At 39.8% G+C, this 20578-nt stretch overlaps 1 protein-coding gene across 1 annotated transcript in view; it reads left to right on the forward strand.

The window, feature by feature from the left end:
- Nucleotides 1-20578, forward strand: part of ZNF638 (zinc finger protein 638) — a 48880-nt gene that overhangs the window by 26221 nt on the left and 2081 nt on the right. The window contains exons 9-22 of the mRNA XM_079306324.1: nucleotides 1008-1084; nucleotides 1214-1257; nucleotides 3299-3436; nucleotides 4789-4829; nucleotides 5355-5486; nucleotides 7005-7133; nucleotides 8108-8149; nucleotides 8910-9050; nucleotides 11129-11254; nucleotides 14989-15038; nucleotides 16496-17687; nucleotides 17923-17979; nucleotides 19130-19979; nucleotides 20430-20522. Coding sequence (XP_079162450.1) covers nucleotides 1008-1084; nucleotides 1214-1257; nucleotides 3299-3436; nucleotides 4789-4829; nucleotides 5355-5486; nucleotides 7005-7133; nucleotides 8108-8149; nucleotides 8910-9050; nucleotides 11129-11254; nucleotides 14989-15038; nucleotides 16496-17687; nucleotides 17923-17979; nucleotides 19130-19979; nucleotides 20430-20522 — 3112 coding nt within the window. The remainder of the gene's footprint in view (nucleotides 1-1007; nucleotides 1085-1213; nucleotides 1258-3298; nucleotides 3437-4788; nucleotides 4830-5354; nucleotides 5487-7004; nucleotides 7134-8107; nucleotides 8150-8909; nucleotides 9051-11128; nucleotides 11255-14988; nucleotides 15039-16495; nucleotides 17688-17922; nucleotides 17980-19129; nucleotides 19980-20429; nucleotides 20523-20578) is intronic.

Consider the following 20578-nt stretch of genomic DNA (forward strand, 5'->3'; position numbering starts at 1 on the left):
TTCCAGCCAGGAATTCCAGCTGGGATTCAAGAATTCCAATTGGGATCTGAGAATTCCAACCTGGGTTCAGGAATTCCAACCAAGATTTGGGAAATGAGGATGGGAGTGAGAATTTCAGCCCTGAGCAGGAATTCCAGCTCAGGATCTGGGAATTCCAGCTGGGAATTCCAACAGAGATCTGAGAGTTCCAACCAAGAATGGCAATTCCAAGTGGGAATTCCAACCAGGAGTCAGAATTCCAGGCCAAAATTCAAGAATTCCAGCTGGGATTTGGGAATTCCACCCCAGGATCTGGGAATTCCAAGTAGGAGCAAGAATTCTATTCCAAAATCCAGGAATTCCATGGAAATCTCTGGAACAAGGGTGAAGTTCCAGTTCCTCATTCCAAAATTTCCTCCTTTTTTTGGGAATAACAGACCCAGAAGTGGATTTCCCAATTCCACATTTTCCTGGATTTTAGGGAAAAAATAAAGAATTATGGAAGTGCAGGTCCTGATTCTTGATTTTCCCCAATTTTTTGGGGGTGAAAAAATGGAATTTCCATTTCTCATTCTAAATTTCCCAATTTTTGGGGGGAATGAAAAATCTGGAATTGCATTTTTTTCATTCCAGATTTTCCCTTTTTTGGAAGAAAAAGTTAATTTCATAATTCTGATTTTTTCTTTTTTTGTAGAAATTAATTGTTTTATTTGTTTTTATATTTTGATTTATTTATATTCATTTTGTTTTATTCATTATTGGATTTATGTAATTATTTAATTAGCATTGGAAATAATTAATATTTCATTAATCATCATTAATTCATTAAAGCTTAGGGTTCTCTTTCATATCAGTTATTAATAAATCACATTTTTTAAAGAAATTAAATTGGTTTATTTATTACTAGATCAGTATAATTATTTAATTAGCAGTGTACATAATTAATAGTTCATTACTTAATTAACATTAGTTAAATAAAGTTCAGAATCCTATTTATGATTATTATTATTAATTACCAATAAACCCCAATTTTTTCCCCATTCCAGGTGAAAAAAACAGTGAAAAAGAAAGTCCTGAACCCCAAAAAAACTCCAACCAGCACCAAGTAAGAGCTTCATTAATTAATTAATGTTAATTACAATATTTGGGGACCTGAGGGGCTCAAACCTTGGAGTTTAATAATTAATAATTACAATTAAATTGATTTTTTTTGGTGTCTTTTTTATCCTCCCAGGAAAGTTCCAAGCACCAGCACCAAGAACTCAAAAACCTTGACAGGTGAGGCTGAGATTAATTAATCAAGAATTAATTAATAGCTTAATTAGTTATTAATAAATCTAGTTCATTAATTAAAATAATTAATTTTCTTGGGTTAAAAATCCTTGATTTTCTCCCATTCATGAGCTCCTTTTGGGGATCAATTCCATATTTGGAAATCAATTCCATATTTGGTCATTAATTCCATATATGGAAGTTAATTCCATATTTGGAAATCAATTCCATATTTGGAAGTTAATTTCATATTTGGGAATTAAGCCAAATTTTGGGATAATTTCTGCTAAAAATCTGAATTTTTTCCCCTCCAAATCCATCTTTTTTTTTCCCAAAAACATTCCTACCTTTTTTTCCTCCAAAAATATTTGACTTTTCTCCTAAAAAATTTCTTTATTTTCTCCCCAAAATCCAAATTTTTCCCCCAGAATTGTTCTAAAATCCACCTTTTTTCCCCCAAATCCTCCTGTTCTCCCCCTCAGATTCCCCTAGAATTCACTTAAATTTTGGGACTTTTTACACTAAAAAAATCCAAATTTCTTCCCCAAATTCCATCTTTTTCTCCCAAAAATTCTATTTTTTCTCCCAAAATCCTTCTAAAATTCACTTCTTTCCTCAAAATCCTCTCTTTTTATCCCCAAATTCTCCTGGAAAAATTAATTTAAAGAAATTTATTTAAATTTGGGCATTTTTGCCCTCAAAAATCCAAATTTTTTCCCCAAATCCAAGTTTTTTCCCCAAAAATTCCTCCTTTTTCTTCCAAAAATTAATTTTTCCCCAAAATCTTTTTTTTTCCTCTTATTCCCCTGGAATTAATTTAAATTTTGAGATTTTTTTTATCCTAAAAAGTCTGAATTGATCCCTTTTTGTAGGGAAAAAGGAAAAAGTGAAGAAAGTGTCAGGAGAGAAGAAAGTCAAGAAAACCTCAAATGTGGGAGGTGAGGGGAAATTGGGGAAAAAAATTGGAAAATTGGGAAAAAAATGGAAAATTGGGAAAATGAGAAAACAAAATTCAGGAAAACAGAAAGAATTTGGGGAAAAAATTGGGGAAAATCATTGAAAAATTGAAAAAAAATTGGAAAATGGGAAATTGGGGATGGAAGGAAAATGGGGAAAAAACTTGGGAAAAAGATTTTGGAAAAATGAGGAAACAAAATTCTAGAAAAGGGGGAAAAATAGAAAAAACTGCAAATTTGAGGAAAAAATGGGAAGTTGGGAAAAAAAAGGAAAATTAGAGAAATGGAGAAATGTGGGGAAAATTGAAAAATGGGGATAAAACTTGGGAAAATGGGAAAAACTGGGAAAAGAGTAAAAGAAAATTTGGGAAAATGGGGGAAAAATGAAAAATGGGAGAAACTCAGGAAAAGGAGAAAAGAAAGAAGAAAAGTGGGAAAAATTTGGGAAAATGGCAAAAAAAGGGAGAAAATGGGAAAATAGGGAAGAATTGAAAAAAGGGAAAAAAACTCAGGAAAATGGGAAAAAAGGGGGAGGAAAGTGGGAAATGGGGAAAAAGTGGGGAAAGGGAGAAAATTGAAAAAATGGGAAAGGGAAAAAATAAAAAATGGGGAAAAATGGGAAAAGAAAATGGGGAAAAATGGGAAAAAGGTGGGGAAATGGGAAAAAAAGGGGAAAAATAAGGAAAAAATCTGGGGATATGGGGGTTAGGAAAATGGAGAAAAATTTGGAATTTGGGAAAAATTGAAAAATACAAGAAAAATGTGGGAAATGGGGAAGAAAGTGGGAAAAAATGGGGGGAAGGAAAATGGAGGAAAATGGGAAAAATTGGGAAAAGGGAAAAATTGAAAAATACAAGGAAAATTTGGGAAATGGGGAAAAAAAGGGGGAAGTGGGGGAAACTCAGGGAAATGGGAAAATGGAAAAAATCTGAGAAAATGCAAAAAAACTTGGGAAAATTGGGAAAAGAAAATGGGGGAAAAAGTGGGAAAATTTGGGGAAATGGGGGGGGGAAAGGAAAATGGGGAAAAATTGGGAAAATGGGAAAAATTGAGAAATGGGTAAAGAAGGAATTGCTGGTTTTGTCCCACAGGAAAAGCTGCAGCTGAGGCCACGCTGGAAATTCCAGAATTGGAAAATTCTGATCCCAAAAATCCCAATCCCAAAAATCCCCCAGATCAGGATGGGATGGGGGAAACTGGGACAACCCCAGAGGCTGAGCCTGGGCCAGGTAATTCTGGGAAATTTTGGGAATTTTTGGGAATTTCAGGGGAAAAAAATGGGGAAATTTGAAGAGAAAATGGGAAGAAAATTGGGAAAAAATGTGGGAAATAGGGGGGGAAAAGGAAAAAGGAAATGTGGGGAAACGGGAAAAATAAATCTTGGAAAAGTGGGAAATAATTTGGAGAAAGGGAAAGAAAATGTTGGGAAATGGGAATGAAGAAATTGGGGAAAAGGAAATGGGTAAAAAATGGGGGAAAAATGGAAAAAGAAACCTGGAAAAAGGGAAAATAAATTTTGGAATAGTGGGGAAGGTCTTGGGGAAATGGGAGTAAAATTGGGAGGAAAAATTGGGTGGGAAAAATTGGAATAAAAAAGTTGAGAAAATGGGAAATAGAAAAGAAATGAAAAAACTGGGGAAATGGGAAAAATAAATCTTGGGAAAGTGGGAAAAAATTGGAAAAAGGGAATAAAAATTGAAAAATGGAAAAAAAATTGAAAAATGGGAAAATTTTGAGAAGATTGGGAGAATGTAAAAAATCATTGGGAAATGGGATTTTGAGAGTTGAGGAAAAAATCAGGAAAATGGGGGGAAATTGGGAAAAAGGGAAAAAAATTGGGAAGATTTAAGAAAATGGGAAAAAAATTTGGGAGAGTGAGAAAAATCCTTGGGAAAATGGGAATAAAAAACTTGGGAAAATTGGGGAAAATTAAAAAAATGGGGAAAAATTTTTGAAAAATAGGAAAATTTTTATAACATTGGGGTAAAAATGGGGAAAATGAGAAAAATTCTTGGGAAAATGGGATTTAAAAAGCTGGGGAAACATTGGGGAAAATGGGATAAAAACCTGGGAAAATGGGGGGAAATTGGGAAAAAATTGGGAAAATTTAAGAAAATGGGAAAAAAAATGAGGGGGTGAGAAAAAAACCTTGGGAAAATGGGGGAAAAATTGAAAAATGGGAAAATTTTGAGAAAATTGGGAAAAAACTGGGAGAGTGTGAAAAGCCCTTGGGAAAATTAGTTATAAAAAATTTGGGGAAAAACTTGGGGGGGAGTATTGGAAAAATGGAAAAAAATTAGAAAAATGGAAAAATTTTGAGGAAATTGGGGGAAAAATGGGTAAAAATGGGAGAGTGAAAAAAAATCCTTGGGAAAATGGGATTTTAAAAGTTGGGGAAAATGGGAAAAAAATTGAAAAAAAAAGAGAAAAAAACTTGGAAAAAATGGGGAAAAAATTGGAAAAAAATTGGGGAAAAATGGGAATTTTGGGGAGATGGGGATGGAAAGGGTTAAAAGGGAAATTTGGGAATTTTGGGAATTCCCAAGGATTGAGCTCCCTCCTCCTTTTCCTGGTTTTTCAGAGCCCCCAACCAACGAGGAACCCACGGAACCAGGAGGGGAGGTCAGGGGAAATTTGGGATTTTGGGGGAAATTTGGGGAATTTGGGGATTTGTGGGGTTGGGGGAATTTGGGAAATTTTGGGAATTGGGGGGAATTAAGGGAATTTGGGAATTGTAGGAATTGGGAGGATTTGGGGAATTTTGGAAATTGTGGGGATTAGAGGAATTCTGGGAATTTCAGGAATTTGGGAATTAGGATTTTGGGAACTGTGGGTATCTAGAGATTGGGGGATTTGGGGTAATTTGTGGAATTGTGGGGATTTAAAAATTGGGATTTGGGAATTGTAGGAATTTGGGAATTATATGGATTGTGGGAATTTGGGAAGTTGTGGAAATTTTGGAATTTGGGAATTTCAACCCTTCCCCATCATTCCCAAAATCCCAACCTCCAACCAACCCCACAACTCCCATGGAAAAATCCCAAATCCCCGACGGGGGCGGGAACATCGATCTGTGGGGATTCGGGATCGGGATTGAAAAGGAAAAATTCCCCAAAAAAATCCCAAAAATTCCCAAAAATTCCATAGGATCCTGAGGAATCCTGTGTGCTGCTGATCTCCAACCTCCCTGACAAGGGCTGCTCCCCTGAGGAAATCTCCAACCTGGCCAAACCCTTTGGAACCCTGAGGGACCTGCTCATCCTCTCTTCCCATAAAAAGGTGAAACTCGGCAATTTCAGGAATTTTGGGACATCAGGATAAAGATGGGGGGTTGAGGATTCTTGGGGATTTTTTAGGGATTTTTTGTGGATTTTTAGGGGATTTTTTTTGCTGATTTTAAGGGCTTTTTTGTGGATTTTTAGAGGATTTTTTTAAGGATTTTTGGGGGATTTTTGAGAAATTTTTTGGAGATTTTTAGGGGTTTTTTGGGAATTTTTTTTTGAGGTTTTTAGGAGGGGTTTTGGGGATTTTTTGAGGATTTTTTGAGAATTTTTAGGGTTTTTTGGGGGGACATTTTAGGGGATTTTTTAGGGATTTCTGAGAAATTTTTTTGAGAATTGTTGAGATTTTTAGGGGTTTTTGGGGATTTTTAGGGGCTTTCTTGGGATTTTTGGGGGATTTTTGAGAAATTTTGTTGGGATTTTTCGGGGTTTTTTTGGGGATTTTTAGGGGATTTTTGAGAATTTTTTTTTATATTTTTAGGTGGTTTTTAGGAATTTTTAGGGGATTTTTGAGATATTTTTGTGAGATTTTTAGGAGAGGTTTGGGGAATTTTTAGGGGATTTTTTGAGGATTTTTTGGGATTTTTGAGAATTTTTAGGGTTTTTTGGGGGGACATTTTAGAGGATTTTTTAGGGATTTTTGAGAATTTTTTTTGAGAATTGTTGAGATTTTTAGGGGGTTTGGGGGATTTTTAGGGGCTTTCTTGGGATTTTTAGGGGATTTTTGAGAAATTTTGTTGGGATTTTTAGGGGGGTTTTTTGGGGATTTTTAGGGGATTTTTTTTTAGGGGATTTTTTTTTTTGAGAATTTTTGGGGGATTTTTAGGGATTTTTTGAGAATTTTTTAGGGATTTTTGTGGGATTTTTGAGACATTTTTTGGCAATTTTTAGGGGGTTTTGTGCAGTTTTTTGGGAGTTTTTAGGGTGTTTTTACAGATTTTTAGGGGATTTTTTGAGAAAATTTGAGGATTTTTTTAAAAGACTTTTAGGGGTTTTTTTGCGGCTGTTTTGGAGATTTTTTAGGGTTTTTTTAGGGGGTTTTTGGGGATTTTTGATAATATTTTGAGAATTTTTTAGGAGATTTTTTGGGGGAATTTTGGGGGGAAATTTTTGAGAATTTTTTGGGGATTTTTGAGAATTTTTAGCGGGTTTTTTGGGGATTTTTTGGGATATTTTGGGGGATTTTTGGGAGATTTTTTGGGAGATTTTTGGCAGTTCTGGGGAACCTGCATTTGGGTGGGATTTTGGGGGTGGAATTTATTATTATTATTATTATTGTTATTATTATTATTATTATTATTGAGGATTATTTTGTGAATTTTTCTGTGAATCTTTATAATTATTTCATGAATTTTTTGAGATTTATTTCACCAATTTTATGAGGTAATTTTTGGCAGTTCTGGGTAACCCCGTGCATTTAGGTGGAATTTCGGGGGCGGATTTTTTTGCATTATTATTTGGGGATCATTTTGGGAGTATATTTTAATTTTTATTTTATTGTCCATTTTCTGTGCAGGCGTACGTGGAGCTGGCGCGGCGCGGCGCCGAGGCCATGGCGCGGTTCTACGGCTGCTTCCCCATGGCCATGGAGGGGAACCAGCTCAGTGTGCAGCCAGAACCACGGCACCACAGCCTGGGGGATGAGGTGGGAAATGGGATTACTGGGATTAGTGGGATTATTGGGATTATTGGGACTGGGGGGATTTGGGAATTGAGGATGGGAACCAGCTCACTCTGCACCCCAAACTCTGGCACCACAGCCTGGGGAGAAGGTCAGGTTATTGGGATTGGTGGGATTATTGGCACTGGGGGGATTTGGGAATTGTGGATGGGAACCAGCTCAGTGTGTACCCCAAACCCTGACACCATAGCCTGGGGGACGAGGTGGGGTTATTGGGGAATTAGTGGGGTTATGGGAATTGTTAGGATTATGGACATTGTTGGGATTATGGAAATTATGGGGATTGTTGGAATTATGGGGATATTTTGATTATTGGGATTATTGGGACTGGGGGGATTTGGGAATTGAGGATGGGAACCAGCTCACTCTGCACCCCAAACTCTGGCACCACAGCCTGGGGAGAAGGTCAGGTTATTGGGATTGGTGGGATTATGGGGATTATATGTGGATTATTGGAATTAATGGGTTTGTTTAGATTAGGGATTATGGTGATTATCTGGATTATCAGAATTATTTGATTATCAGGATTACCCAGTTTATGGGGATTATTTGCATTATCGAGATTGAGGATTTGGGGATTATGGGGATTATCTGGATTATATGTGAATTATTTGGATTATCAGTATTGGGGGATTATTAGGATTACCAGGATTATTTGGGTTATCAGGATTGTTGGGATGATTTGGATTATGGGAACTGTGGGGAAAATTCCAGAAAAACTTCCCACTTCAAGCAGGGTTTGGTATTTCAGTTGAGTTTTTAGCACTTCCTGGTGTTTAAAACAAGGGATTTTTCCAACTGGCAATTGATCCTGGGAATTTTTTTTTTTTTTTTTACGTGATGAACCTTTCATTTATGAATGATTAATCATTTATTAGTTTTTAATCCAATATGAATAATCATTAATTAAAGTCTCATCCCATTTCTTGTCCCTAAAGGAGGCGATTTTTATTGCTCTCATCAAAGATTCTGATCCCAAGGTGAGTTTTTCCTCTTTATCCCAAATTTTTTCCTCTTTATCCCAAAATTTTCCCTTTTTCCCCTGTTTACCCCCTTTTGCCATTCTTTCCCTTCTTCTTTCCCCCTTTCCTCCTTTTTTCCCTTTCCATTTCCCCATCCTTTTCCCCTTTCTCTTTTCTCCTTTTTTCCTTCTTTTTTCTTTTTTCTCCTTTTTTCCTTCTTTTTTCTTTTTCCTCCTTTTCCTCCTTTTCCTCCTTTTCCTCCTTTTCCTCCTTTTTCCCCTTTTTCCCCCTTTTTTCCCCTTTTTCCCCTTTTCCCTTTTTTCCCCTTTTTTTTCCCCTTTTTTTCCCCTTTTTTTTTCCCCTTTTTTCCCCTTTTTCTCCTTTTCTCCTTTTCCTCCATTTCCTCCTTTTTCCCCCTTTTCCCCCTATTTTACTTTCTCTCCTTTTCTTTTTTTCTCCTTTTTTTTCCTTTTTTCCTTATTTCCTTATTTCCATTTTTCCCCTATTTTACTTTCTCTCCTTTTCTTCTTTTCTCCTTTTTTTTCCTTTTTTCCTTATTTCCTTTTTCCCCTTTTCCCCCTATTTTACTTTCTCTCCTTTTCTCGTTTTCTCCCTTTTTTCCCTTTTCTCCTTTTTTCCTCGCCCCCTTTTCCTCTTTTCTCCCTCCCTCCTTCCCCTCGCTCTTTTCCCCTTTTCCCCCCTTCTTTCCCTCCCCCAATCCCCCTTTTTCCCCATTTTTCCCCATTTTTCCCCCATACCCATTCCCTGTGCCCCTCAGGTGGATGCAGCCTCTCTGCGCTCCCAGCTCGTTCACCTGGGGAACCTCCCGGCCGAGGGTTTCCGGGAGCTGGAGGTGGTTTGTGCGGGGCTGCGCTTCGGCAAGGTGGAGCACTACGCCGTGCTCAGCAACCGCCAGCGGGTATGGACTGCAAATTGGGACATTTGGGGGATTTTGGGGGGTTTTTGGGGGATTTTTTGTCAATTTCTGGGGTATTTTTAGTCAAGGGGTTCCAGGAGTGAAGGTGGTTCATGCTTCGGCAAGGTGGAGCACTACGCCGTGCTCAGCAACCGCCAGCGGGTATGGATGGCAAATCAGGGACATTTGGGGGATTTTGGGGGGTTTTGGGGATTTTTGTGGGATTTTTTGTGAATTTTTGGGATATTTTTAGCCAAGGGGTTCCAGGAGTGAAGGTGGTTTGTGCTTCGGCAAGGTGGAGCACTACGCTGTGCTCAGCAACTGCCAGCGGGTACAGACTGAAAACTGAGGAGATTTGGGGGATTTTATGGGGATTTTTGTGGGATTTTGTGGGGTTTTTGTGGGATTTCTTGTGAATTTCTGGGGTATTTTTAGCTGAGGGGTTCCAGGAGTGAAGGTGGTTTGTGCTTCGGCAAGGTGGAGCACTACGCTGTGCTCAGCAACTGCCAGCGGGTACAGACTGAAAACTGAGGAGATTTAGGGGATTTTTGGGGGATATTTTGGGATTTTGTGGGATTTTATGGTGATTTTTGTGGGATTTTTTGTGAATTTTGGGGGTATTTTTAGCTGAGGAGTTCCAGGAGTGAAGGTGGTTTGTGCTTCGGCAAGGTGGAGCACTGTGCTGTGCTCAGCAACCGCCAGCGGGTACAGACTGAAAACTGGGGAGATTTGGGGCAATTTGGGGGGATATTTTGGGATTTTGGGGGAATTTTGGGGGTTTTTTTTGGGATTTTTTGAGAGTTTCTGGGGTATTTTTAGCTGAGGGGTTCCAGGAGTGAAGGTGGAGCACTGCGCCGTGCTCAGCAACCAGCAATGGGTGCAGGCACTAAACAAGGAGATTTTGGGTGTTTGGGGGATTTTTGAGGGGATTTTGGGGCATTTCTTGAGGGTTTTTTTGGGAAAATGTTGAAAATTTTTTATTTTATTTATTTTTTATTTTTTGGAATTTTTTAAATTTTTGTTTTTCAATTGTTTTAAATTTTTGCGAGGATTTTTTTGAATTTCTAGGGAGAATTTTTGGGCATTTCCTGGGATTTTTGGAGGATTTTTTTAGAGATTTTTCAGGGGCTGCTGATTTTTATGGGGATTTTGGGGGATTTTTTTTAATTTTGGGGGGAATTTTTTGAGTATTTTTTGGGATTTTGGGTGGATATTTTGGAGATTTTGTAAGGGATTTTTGGAGGGTTTTTTAAGTTTTTGGGGGGGATTGTTTTGAGACTTCTTTTTAATTTTCGAGGGAAATTTTTGGGCTCTTCTTGAGATTTTTCAGAGAAAATTTTGGATTTTTTGAGGAATTTTTTTGAAATTTTAGGGGATTTGGGGGGGATTTTTTGAAGATTTTTTTAGGGATTTTTGGAAGGTTTTTTAAAAATTTTGGGGGTTTTAGGGCAATTTAGGGGGATTTTTTTAGGGCTTTTTTTAATTTGGGGGGATTTTTGAGATTGGGGGGCATTTGGTGGGATTTTTTGGGGGAATTTTTGACAGAATTTTTGAGGGATTTTAGCAGATTTTTGCAGAAATGTTGAGGGATTTGGGGGGATTTTTGGGCATTTCTTGGGATTTTTTGGGGAGGGTTTTTCCAATTTTTGCGGGGAAAATTTTGGCATTTTTGGGCATTTCTTAGTATTTTTTGAGGGAGATTTAGGGGGAATTTTTGTGCATTTCTTGGGGAGATTTGGGGGAGAATTTTTGGGCATTTCTTAGGATTTTTGAAGTCATTTTTAGTCATTTTTATCGCGATTTTTTTAAATTTTATCAGAATTTGTTTGGGAATTTTTTGGCAAAATCTTTGAAGGACTTTAGCATATATTTTCCAAAATTTTGAGACAATCCAAATTAAATTTTTTTCCCACTTTTACACCCCAAATGAGACCATTTTAAGCCACTTTTAACCCTTTCCACGCCCACAAATTGACGCGAACCACCTGAAACGCTTTGGGCAACTTCAGGAATTTCTGGGATTTTTCTACAGAAATGAAAAAAAATTGAAATAAATCTATTTCTTTGGGATTTTCCCCCAGGCCATCCTGCAGCTGGACAGCCCCAAATCAGCACGGTACATGCACAGTTTCCTGCAGCAGTACCCCTATTCCATGGGGGAGCACACACTCACCTGCTCCTTGTCCTGCCACCCAGACGCTTCTCAGGTACAAATTCTGCTTTTTTTGGGGTGGGATAATCTTCCTGCAATGCTTGGGATTTTTTTTTCCTTCAGGGTTAAAATTTTTCCATCAAATTTGGGATTTTTTTCCCTCATTTTGGGGATTTTTCTGTCAATTTTAAGGGGTTTTTTTCCCCACCTCACGCTTTTTTCCCTCGGGGTTGGGATTATTTTTTCCCTCAGGGTTAAAATTTTTACCTCAAAATTGGGATTTTTTTCCCCTCAGGATTGGGATTTTCCCTCAGGGTTTCAATATTTTCCCTCAGGGTTTGGATTTTTTTTCCATCAGGGTTGAGATTTTCACTCAGAATTAAAATTTTTCCCTCAAATTTGGGATTTTTTTCCCTCATTTTTGGGATTTTTCTGTCAGGGTTGAGGGGTTTTTTTCACCTCACGCTTGCAATTTTTTTCCCTCGGGGTTGGGATTATTTTTTCCCTCAGGGTTAAAATTTTTACCTCAAAATTGGGATTTTTTTTTCCCTCCGGGTGTGAATATTTTCCCTCAGGGTTTGGATTTTTCCCTTCAGGATTTCAATATTTTTTCCCTCAGGGTTAGAATTTTCACTCAGGGTTAAAATTTTTACCTCAAAGTTGGGATTTTTTCCCCTCAGGATTGGGATTTTCCCTCAGGGTTTCAATATTTTCCCTCAGGGTTTGGATTTTTTTTCCATCAGGGTTGAGATTTTCACTCAGAATTAAAATTTTTCCCTCAAATTTGGGATTTTTTCCCTCATTTTTGGGATTTTTCTGTCAGGGTTGAGGGGTTTTTTTCACCTCACGCTTGCAATTTTTTTCCCTTGGGGTTGGGATTATTTTTTCCCTCAGGGTTAAAATTTTTACCTCAAAATTGGGATTTTTTTTCCCTCAAGGTGTGAATATTTTCCCTCAGGGTTTGGATTTTTTCCCTTCAGGATTTCAATATTTTCCCTCAGGGTTAGAATTTTCACTAAGGGTTAAAATTTTTACCTCAAAGTTGGGATTTTTTTCCCCTCAGGATTGGGATTTTCCTCAGGGTTTCAATATTTTCCCTCAGGGTTTGGATTTTTTTTCCCTCAGGGTTGAGATTTTCACTCAGAATTAAAATTTTTCCCTCCAATTTGGGATTTTTTCCCTCATTTTTGGGATTTTTCTGTCAGGGTTGAGGGGTTTTTTTCACCTCACGCTTGCAATTTTTTTCCCTCGGGGTTGGGATTATTTTTTCCCTCAGGGTTAAAATTTTTACCTCAAAATTGGGATTTTTTTTCCCTCAAGGTGTGAATATTTTCCCTCAGGGTTTGGATTTTTTCCCTTCAGGGTTTGAATATTTTCCCTCAGGGTTAGAATTTTCACTCAGGGTTAAAATTTTTACCTCAAAGTTGGGATTTTTTTCCCCCCAGGATTGGGATTTTCCTCAGGGTTTCAATATTTTCCCTCAGGGTTTCAATATTTTCCCTCAAGGTTGAGATTTTCACTCAGGGTTAAAATTTTTACCTCAAAATTGGGATTTTTTTTCCCCTCAGGGTTTGGATTTTTTTCATCAGGGTTGAGATTTTCACTCAGGGTTAAAATCTTTACCTCAAATTTGGGATTTTTTTTTCCCTCAGGATTGAGATTTTCCCTCAGGGTTTAGATTTTTTCCCCACAGGGTTTGGATTTTTTCCCTCAGGATCTGGGATTTTTTTTTCCCCTTCAGAGTTTGGGACTTTTTTCCCTCAGGATTGAGATTTTCACTCAGAATTAAAATCTTTTCCTCAAAATTGGGATTTTTGTTTTCCCTCAGGGTTTAGATTTTTTCCCTCAGGGTTTGGATTTTTTCCCTCAGGATCTGGGAATTTTTTCCCTCAGAGTTTGGGATTTTTTCCCCCTCAGGGTTGCAATTTTTCCCTCAAAGTTTAGGTTTTTTTTTTCCCCTCACAGTTTCTCTCAGGTTTGGAATTTTCCCCTTCAGTATTGGGATTTTTTCCCCTCAGGATTTTTCTGCCAGGGTTGAGGATTTTCCCTTTGGGTATTGGGATTTTTCCTGTCAGAGATGGGATTTTTTTTCTTCTGGTTTTGGGATTTTTCTCTCAGAGTTTGTGATTCTTCCTGATTTTCCTTCACAGTTGGGGTTTTCTCTTCAGGGTTTGGGGTTTTTATTTTTTCCCTCAGAGTTTGGGATTTTTTTTCCCTCATGTTTTGGGATTTTTTTTTCCCCTCAGGATCAGGATTTTCCCCTCAGAGTTTGGGATTTTCCCCTTCAGATTCTGAGATAAATCCTGGATTTTAGGGATAGGGATTGGGATTTGTAGGGAATTATTGGATTTTAGGGATAAGGAATGGTTGAATTTTAGGGATAGGGATTGGGATTTTTAAGGAATAATTGATTTTAGGGATAAGGAATGGTTGGATTTTAGGAACAGGGATTGGGATTTGTAAGGAATTACTGGATTTTAGGGATAGGAATTGGAGATTTTTAAAGAATGGCTGGATTTTAGGGATTGGGATTTGTAGGGAATTACTGGATTTTAGGGATAGGGATAAGGAATGGCTGGATTTTGGGGGTAGGGATTGGGGATTTTTAAGGAATGGCTGGATTTTAGGAATATGGATTGGGATTTGTAGGGAATTATTAGATTTTAATGACAGGGATAAGGAATGGTTGAATTTTAGGGATAGGTATTGGGATTTGTAGGTAATTATAGGATTTTAGGGATAGGGATTGGGATTTTTAAGGAATGATTGATTTTAGGGATAAGGAATGATTGGATTTTAGGGATAAAAAATGATTGGATTTTAGGGATAAAAAAATGGTTGGATTTTAGGAATAAGGATTGGGATTTGTAAGGAATGATTGGATTTTAGGGATAAGGAATGGTTGGATTTTAGGGATAAGGAATGATTGATTTTAGGGATAAGGAATGGTTGGATTTTAGGGATAAGGAATGGTTGGATTTTAGGGATAAGGAATTGTTGGATTTTAGGGATAAGGAATGATTGGATTTTAGGGATAAGGAATGGTTGGATTTTAGGAACAGGGACTGGGATTTGTAAGGAATGAGTGGATTTTAGGGATAAGGAATGGTTGGATTTTAGGAACAGGGATTGGGATTTTTAAGGAATGATTGATTTTAGGGATAAGGAATGATTGGATTTTAGGGATAAAAAAATGGTTGGATTTTAGGAACAGGAATTGGGATTTGTAAGGAATGAGTGGATTTTAGGGATAAGGAATGGTTGGATTTTAGGGATAAGGAATGGTTGGATTTTAGGGATAAGGAATGGTTGGATTTTAGGGATAAGGAATGGTTGGATTTTAGGGATAAGGAATTGTTGGATTTTAGGGATAAGGAATTATTGGATTTTAGGGATAAGGAATGGTTGGATTTTAGGAACAGGGACTGGGATTTGTAAGGAATGAGTGGATTTTAGGGATAAGGAATGGTTGGATTTTAGGAACAGGGATTGGGATTTGTAAGGAATGAGTGGATTTTAGGGATAAGGAATGAGTGGATTTTAGGGATAAGGAATTATTGGATTTTAGGGATAAGGAATGGTTGGATTTTAGGAACAGGGATTGGGATTTGTAAGGAATGAGTGGATTTTAGGGATAAGGAATGGTTGGATTTTAGGGATAAGGAATTATTGGATTTTAGGGAGCTGATCCTGCTGTCTGTGCCCAAATCCATCCCAAATCCCAAATTCACTGCCTTCCCAGTGCCTCCTCTGGAACTGGAAAATCCTGACTTGGCTTTTGTTTTCCAGGCTGAAAGTGGGAAAAGGGAAGTGAAGAGAGAGGAGGGGAGCAAAGCAAGGTACAGCCTGCAAGGATTTTGGGGAATTTTGGGGAATTTTATCCATTATTTTCCCCTCTTGGAATGTTTATCCACAATTAGAGATTGCTGAGCCTCCCTCCAGCTTTGTCCTGCTGCTCCTTTTTCCCAATCCATGTGCTCCAGAGCAAAAATATTTGGGATTTGTTAAAAAATAATGGAAAAATAGAGTGAAATCCTAATTTCCTTATTTTTCTCCCCTGCTCAGGTTCTGGCCCCTCCTGTTGCTTTTATTCCATTCTCAGCTCTTCCCTCTATCCCTGCCTCTGGAATTCCTCTTCCCAACTGCTGAATTCCAGGAATTTTTAGGAATTTTTGTTAAATACTACTTTGATCCCTTTTTTTCTGTGATTCCAGTTTGGATTTCTGGATGAGTTTTGTTGTTAAAATCCCCAAAATTGTGTAAGAATGATCCTAGAATTTAAGGAATTCTGTTATGGAAAAGCTCTGTAATTCCCAGATCCTGTTTCTTTTCTTGTCATTCCATGAAACTGCTGAATTTTGGGAGCATTAATTCCCAAATTAATGGGAATCTCTTCCTCACAGCCACTTCTTGATTCCAGGCAGGTGGAATTAAAATTCAATTTAAAATTAAAATTAAAAAGGGGCTTTTCCTTGAATCCCAGCTCCTGAAAAGTTGGAAAATTGACATTTTTCCTTGCTCCACTCATTTTCCACATAATTATTATATTCTGTTTCACAGGGAGCAGAAAGTACCAGAATTATAATTTTAATTATTAGTTACTCATTCTTTATCTGAAGTTTAATTAATTAAAACTCCACCCTTGGGCTCTGCCTTTCCCAGGCTGCATTTTCCATTAATCCAGAGGGGAATTTTCAGTGAATCCCAGATTTCCATGAACCCCAATGGAAGAGAAAACAAACTGAGCACAGCCAGAAATTATTAAATTAATAGGAAAATCCCTTTGAGGGGGGATCCCAAATCCCTCTCTCCTGGACAATCCTGATTTTCCCAAATTTTGGAACAGAAATTCCCTGCTGGAATTCTGCTGGAATTGATGCTCCAGGCACAGCCATCCCTAATTCCAAGCTCATCCTGTGGTTTTCTTCAGGGAAGAGCCTGAAATTCCCTGGAAAGCTCCATCACCTTGGGCTGTGTTTTCCCAGAGAGTTTTCCATGGAAAACAGGGATTTTAAACCCAAACCAAATCCAAACCTGCTCTCTCAGGATTGGGAACTGCAGACAGAGCAAAGCTTTGTTTTGGTTGGATATTCCCATTTTTCCCTCCTTGGGATGTAAATTTTCCAAGGCCTGAGTTCTCCAAAATGTGAATTCTTCACCTCAATTTATCACCTTGTACCACAGAATTCCCAATCCCATTTCCTGATGCTCTAGGAAAACCCCTTGGATCTTTCTGGGAATTCTGGAATTCTCCCTCCATGGTTTGATTTCTTTGGTTTCTTTGAAATACTTTTAGCTCTGGCTTGAAAAAAATCCCAGAGGGATCGGGAACAATTGAAAACACACCCGGAAATCCATCGGGAGAGCCCAGGAAAGGCCAAATTCCCAACCCAAATGTCCCAGAGGAGATTCCAGCAGGACAGCTGGAGATTCCAGAGTCACAGCAAGGAGGAGCAGGGATGGATGTGGAGGGATTGGATCCTGAAATTGGGATTCCCATGGATCCTGCTGGCAGCAAATCACCCGGAGCGAGGGCGGAGGAGAAACCTGGAGTGGGGAAGGAGGAGGCTGGGCATGAGCCAGAGCTGGAAATCCAAAAGGAGGATGAGGAGCCCTCTGCTCCTGCTGTGGATCCTCTGGAATCTTCCAGCAAAGGGATCCCAGCTGGAGGAACAGCAGGAGCCATCCCTGGAATGTCCCCGAGCTCGGCCGCGGCTCCCGCGGCGTCACCCGGTGTCACCCAGCCCAGCACGGAGCCGGCTGCTCCAGAAAAAACTCCTGTTCCTGAGGCTGGGAAAAGCAGCTGTGAAACATCCACGGAGAGGAAAGCTGTCCCAAAAAGTGGGGATGCTCCAGGGAAAAACTGGGATGTGGCTGGAGCAGAGAGAGAGGGGACGGCGGAGGAATCCGTGCTCGAAATGGGGGAAAATCCGGGGATAAAAACTGGGACAGAGCTGGAGAAAACACCTGGAAAAACGTCCTGCAAGGGTGGGGTAAACTCTGGGAATGCTGTTGGGGAGATCCATGTGGGAAGTTCAGTTAAAATCCCACCAAATAAAGGAGTGGGAGCTGCAAAATCGGACGAAATCCGCACGGCAGCTGCGGTAAATCCCACTGGATCCCTGAAGGAATCTTGCACTGGGAAAACCCTTCTGAAGGCGGTGGTGTCAGTCCCAGATATCCTGAAACAGAGAATTCCTGTCAGGATCACTGAGCCTTCCCTGGGAAAAGCTGGGGAGCAGAAAATCCCCCCCAAAGCAGGACTGGAGAAGAAAACCCCAGGCAAAGCCGCGGCTCAGCCCGGAGCTGGGAACAACCAATGGAAAGGGAACGGAAATTCTGCGATGGATGCGCAGGGAGATGGTGGGAAGAGCTCATCCCAGCAGGAAAAGGATTCCCAGCTGGAATCTCCAGCGAGTTCCAAGCAGCAGGGGGAGAGTGGAACATCTGGAACATCTGGCACGAGGGAAAATCCCGGCGGGAATCAGGTGAGGAGAGCAGGAATTCCAGTATTCCCTGGGATTCTGGGATTTTCCCTTTTCCATAAATCCCACCAGAGGAACTGCTGGGCCACCAGTTTCTTTAAGCTGCAACACGAGGGTGGAACAGATTGTAAAATCCTTTGAGAGTTGTTTTGGAAGCAAATCCAAATTCCTTGGAGCTGTGCTTGTGAGGGTTGGGATTTCCTGGGATTTCATGGAATTTTTTGTCCCATTTTTGCAGGCTCCTGGTGGGGGTGGTGCTGCAGCTTGGAAAGGCAGTGCTGGGAAACAGAAGGAGGTAAGGAAGGAAAATGTGGGATTAAAAGGTTGGAAAAGTGGGATTAAAAAGAAAACTGGGATTAAAAGGATGGAAAATGGTGGGATTAAAAGGAATCATTTGGGGTGAGGCACCCATCTTTGGATCCAGAACTTTGAATTTGCAGGAATTTTATCTGTTGAATTTTATCCCTTTAATTTCATCCACTAAATTTCGTCCATTGAATTTTATCCCTTTAATTTTATCCATTGAACTTTATCCATTGAATTTCATCCACTGGATTTTTATCCATTGAACTTTATCCACTAAATTTTATCCCTTTAATCTTATCTGCTGAATTTTATCCATTGAATTTTTTCCATTGAATTTCATCCACTGAATCTTTTTCATTGAATTTCATCCACTGAATTTTTATCCACTGAATTTTTCCGTTTAATTTTATCCATTGACCTTTACCCACTGAATTTTTATCCATTGACCTTTATCCTCTGAATTTCATCCACAGAATTTTATCCGTTTAATTTTATCTGTTGACCTTTGTCCACTGAATTTTTATCCATTGACTGAATTTTTTCCTTTGAAATTTATCCACTGAATTTTTATCCATTAACCTTTATCCACTGAATTTTTTCCATTGAAATTTATCCGTTGAATTTCAATTCACTGAATTTTATCCTTTTCATTTTCTTCACTGACCTTTATCCACTGAATTTTTTCCCTTGAAATTTATCCACTGAATTTTTATCCATTGACCTTTATCCACTGATTTTTTTCCATTGAAATTTATCCATTGAATTTCAATTCACTGAATTTTATCCTTTTCATTTTCTTCACTGACCTTTATCCACTGAATTTTTTCCATTGAAATTTATCCGTTGACTTTTATCCACTGAATTTTTTTCCATTAAAATTTATCCACTGAATTTTTTTCCATTAAAATCTATGCATTGAATTTCATCCACTGAATTTTAGCCATGGAATTCTATCCCCTATTGATCCTCTGCAGTTTTTCCAAAGGGAAAAACTCATTTTCCTGAACGAAACCTGAGTTAAATTAAATTACTCAGCGCAACGCTGCGCTCGAAGCCCTGAACACTTTTTTAAAAATTTTTTTTATCAAATTTGGGATGATTTCTTTCCTCCTGGTGATGACAATTAAATATTCCCATAGGAGGAAGAGCTCTTCCCCTTCAACCTGGACGAGTTTGTCACGGTGGACGAGGTGCTGGAGGACGCCGAGTCTCCGGCGACGCCGCGGCGAAACCCCCCGAGGGGCAAGAGAAAAGAAACGGCCAAAGCCAACCCTTCGGAGCCGGCGTCCAAGAAGAGGAGAGGCAAGAGTTGCGGAGCCGAAGGTGAGCTGTCCTTTGTCACCTTGGATGAGATCGGGGAGGAGGAGGAGGAGGAGGAGGAGGAGGAGGAGGACGCGCCGGCGCCGCTGCCGGGCGTCGACCCGCGGGGCCTGCTGGTGGTGGATGAGGTGGTGGAAGAGGAGGAGCTGTCGGAGGCGGTGAAGGATCCGCAGGCGCTGCTGACGCTGGACGAGATCTCGGAGCAGGAGGAGCCGGGATCGCACGGCAGCGAGGAGCGGGAGATGAAGGCTGAGCCCTTGGTGACCGTGGATGAGATCGGCGAGGTGGAGGAGCTGCCCCTCAACGAGCCGGCCGAGCTCGGCGCCGCCGAGGAGGGAAAGGCCCAGCCCCTGCCCGACGACCCCGGCGCCTTGGTGACCGTGGATGAGATCCAGGAGGACAACGAGGACAATCCTCTGGTCACTCTGGATGAGGTCAACGAGGATGAGGATGATTTCCTGGCCGACTTCAATCACCTCAAAGAGGAACTGAACTTTGTTACGGTCGACGAAGTCGGTGACGAGGAAGAAGAAAGCACTTTCCCAGGGAAAAACCTGCCTGAAGATGAAGATGATGAAGATATTGTTGCTGTTGCAGGACCAGAAGAATTGGGGATTCTGGGAGATACAAATCCAGAGGAGGAAATGGCTGAAATCTCCAAGCCAAAAGGTGAGGAACATCAAGGCCAGCTTGGACGGGGCTTGGAGCCAAGCCCACCTGTGGACTGGTGGAAGGTGTCCATGTCCATGACCTTTAGGTCTCTCCCAACCCAAACCATTCCATGATTCCATTCCACAATCCCATGGTTGTGTTCCACCTTTCCATGATTCCATTGCACAATTCCATGGTTCTGCTCCACCATTCTGTGGTTCTGTTCCATGATTCTATTCCACCATTCCATGGTTCTGCTCCACCATTCCATGGTTCTGTTCCATGATTCTGTTCCACCATTCCATGGTTCTGTTCCATGATTCTGTTCCACCATTCCATGGTTCTGTTCCATGGTTCTGTTCCACCGTTCCATGGTTCTGTTCCACCATTCCATGATTCTCTTCCACCATTCCATGGTTCTCTTCCACCATTCCACAGTTCCATCCCAACACGCATTTCTGTCTCCAGCAGCTCAGCTGGGATCAGAAGATGCAGAACCAAAGTCTCAGCAGAAGAAAACAACTTTTCCAGGTGTCCCCAAGACACAGAGCACTCCCAAAGGTAAATCCAGAGGAATCCCCCAAAGTGCTCCAGGTTTTTCCTGGCTGGAAGATTCT

This window comes from Erithacus rubecula (genome assembly GCF_903797595.1).
Source record: "Erithacus rubecula genome assembly, chromosome: 5".
Classification (NCBI taxonomy): Eukaryota; Metazoa; Chordata; class Aves; order Passeriformes; family Muscicapidae; genus Erithacus; species Erithacus rubecula.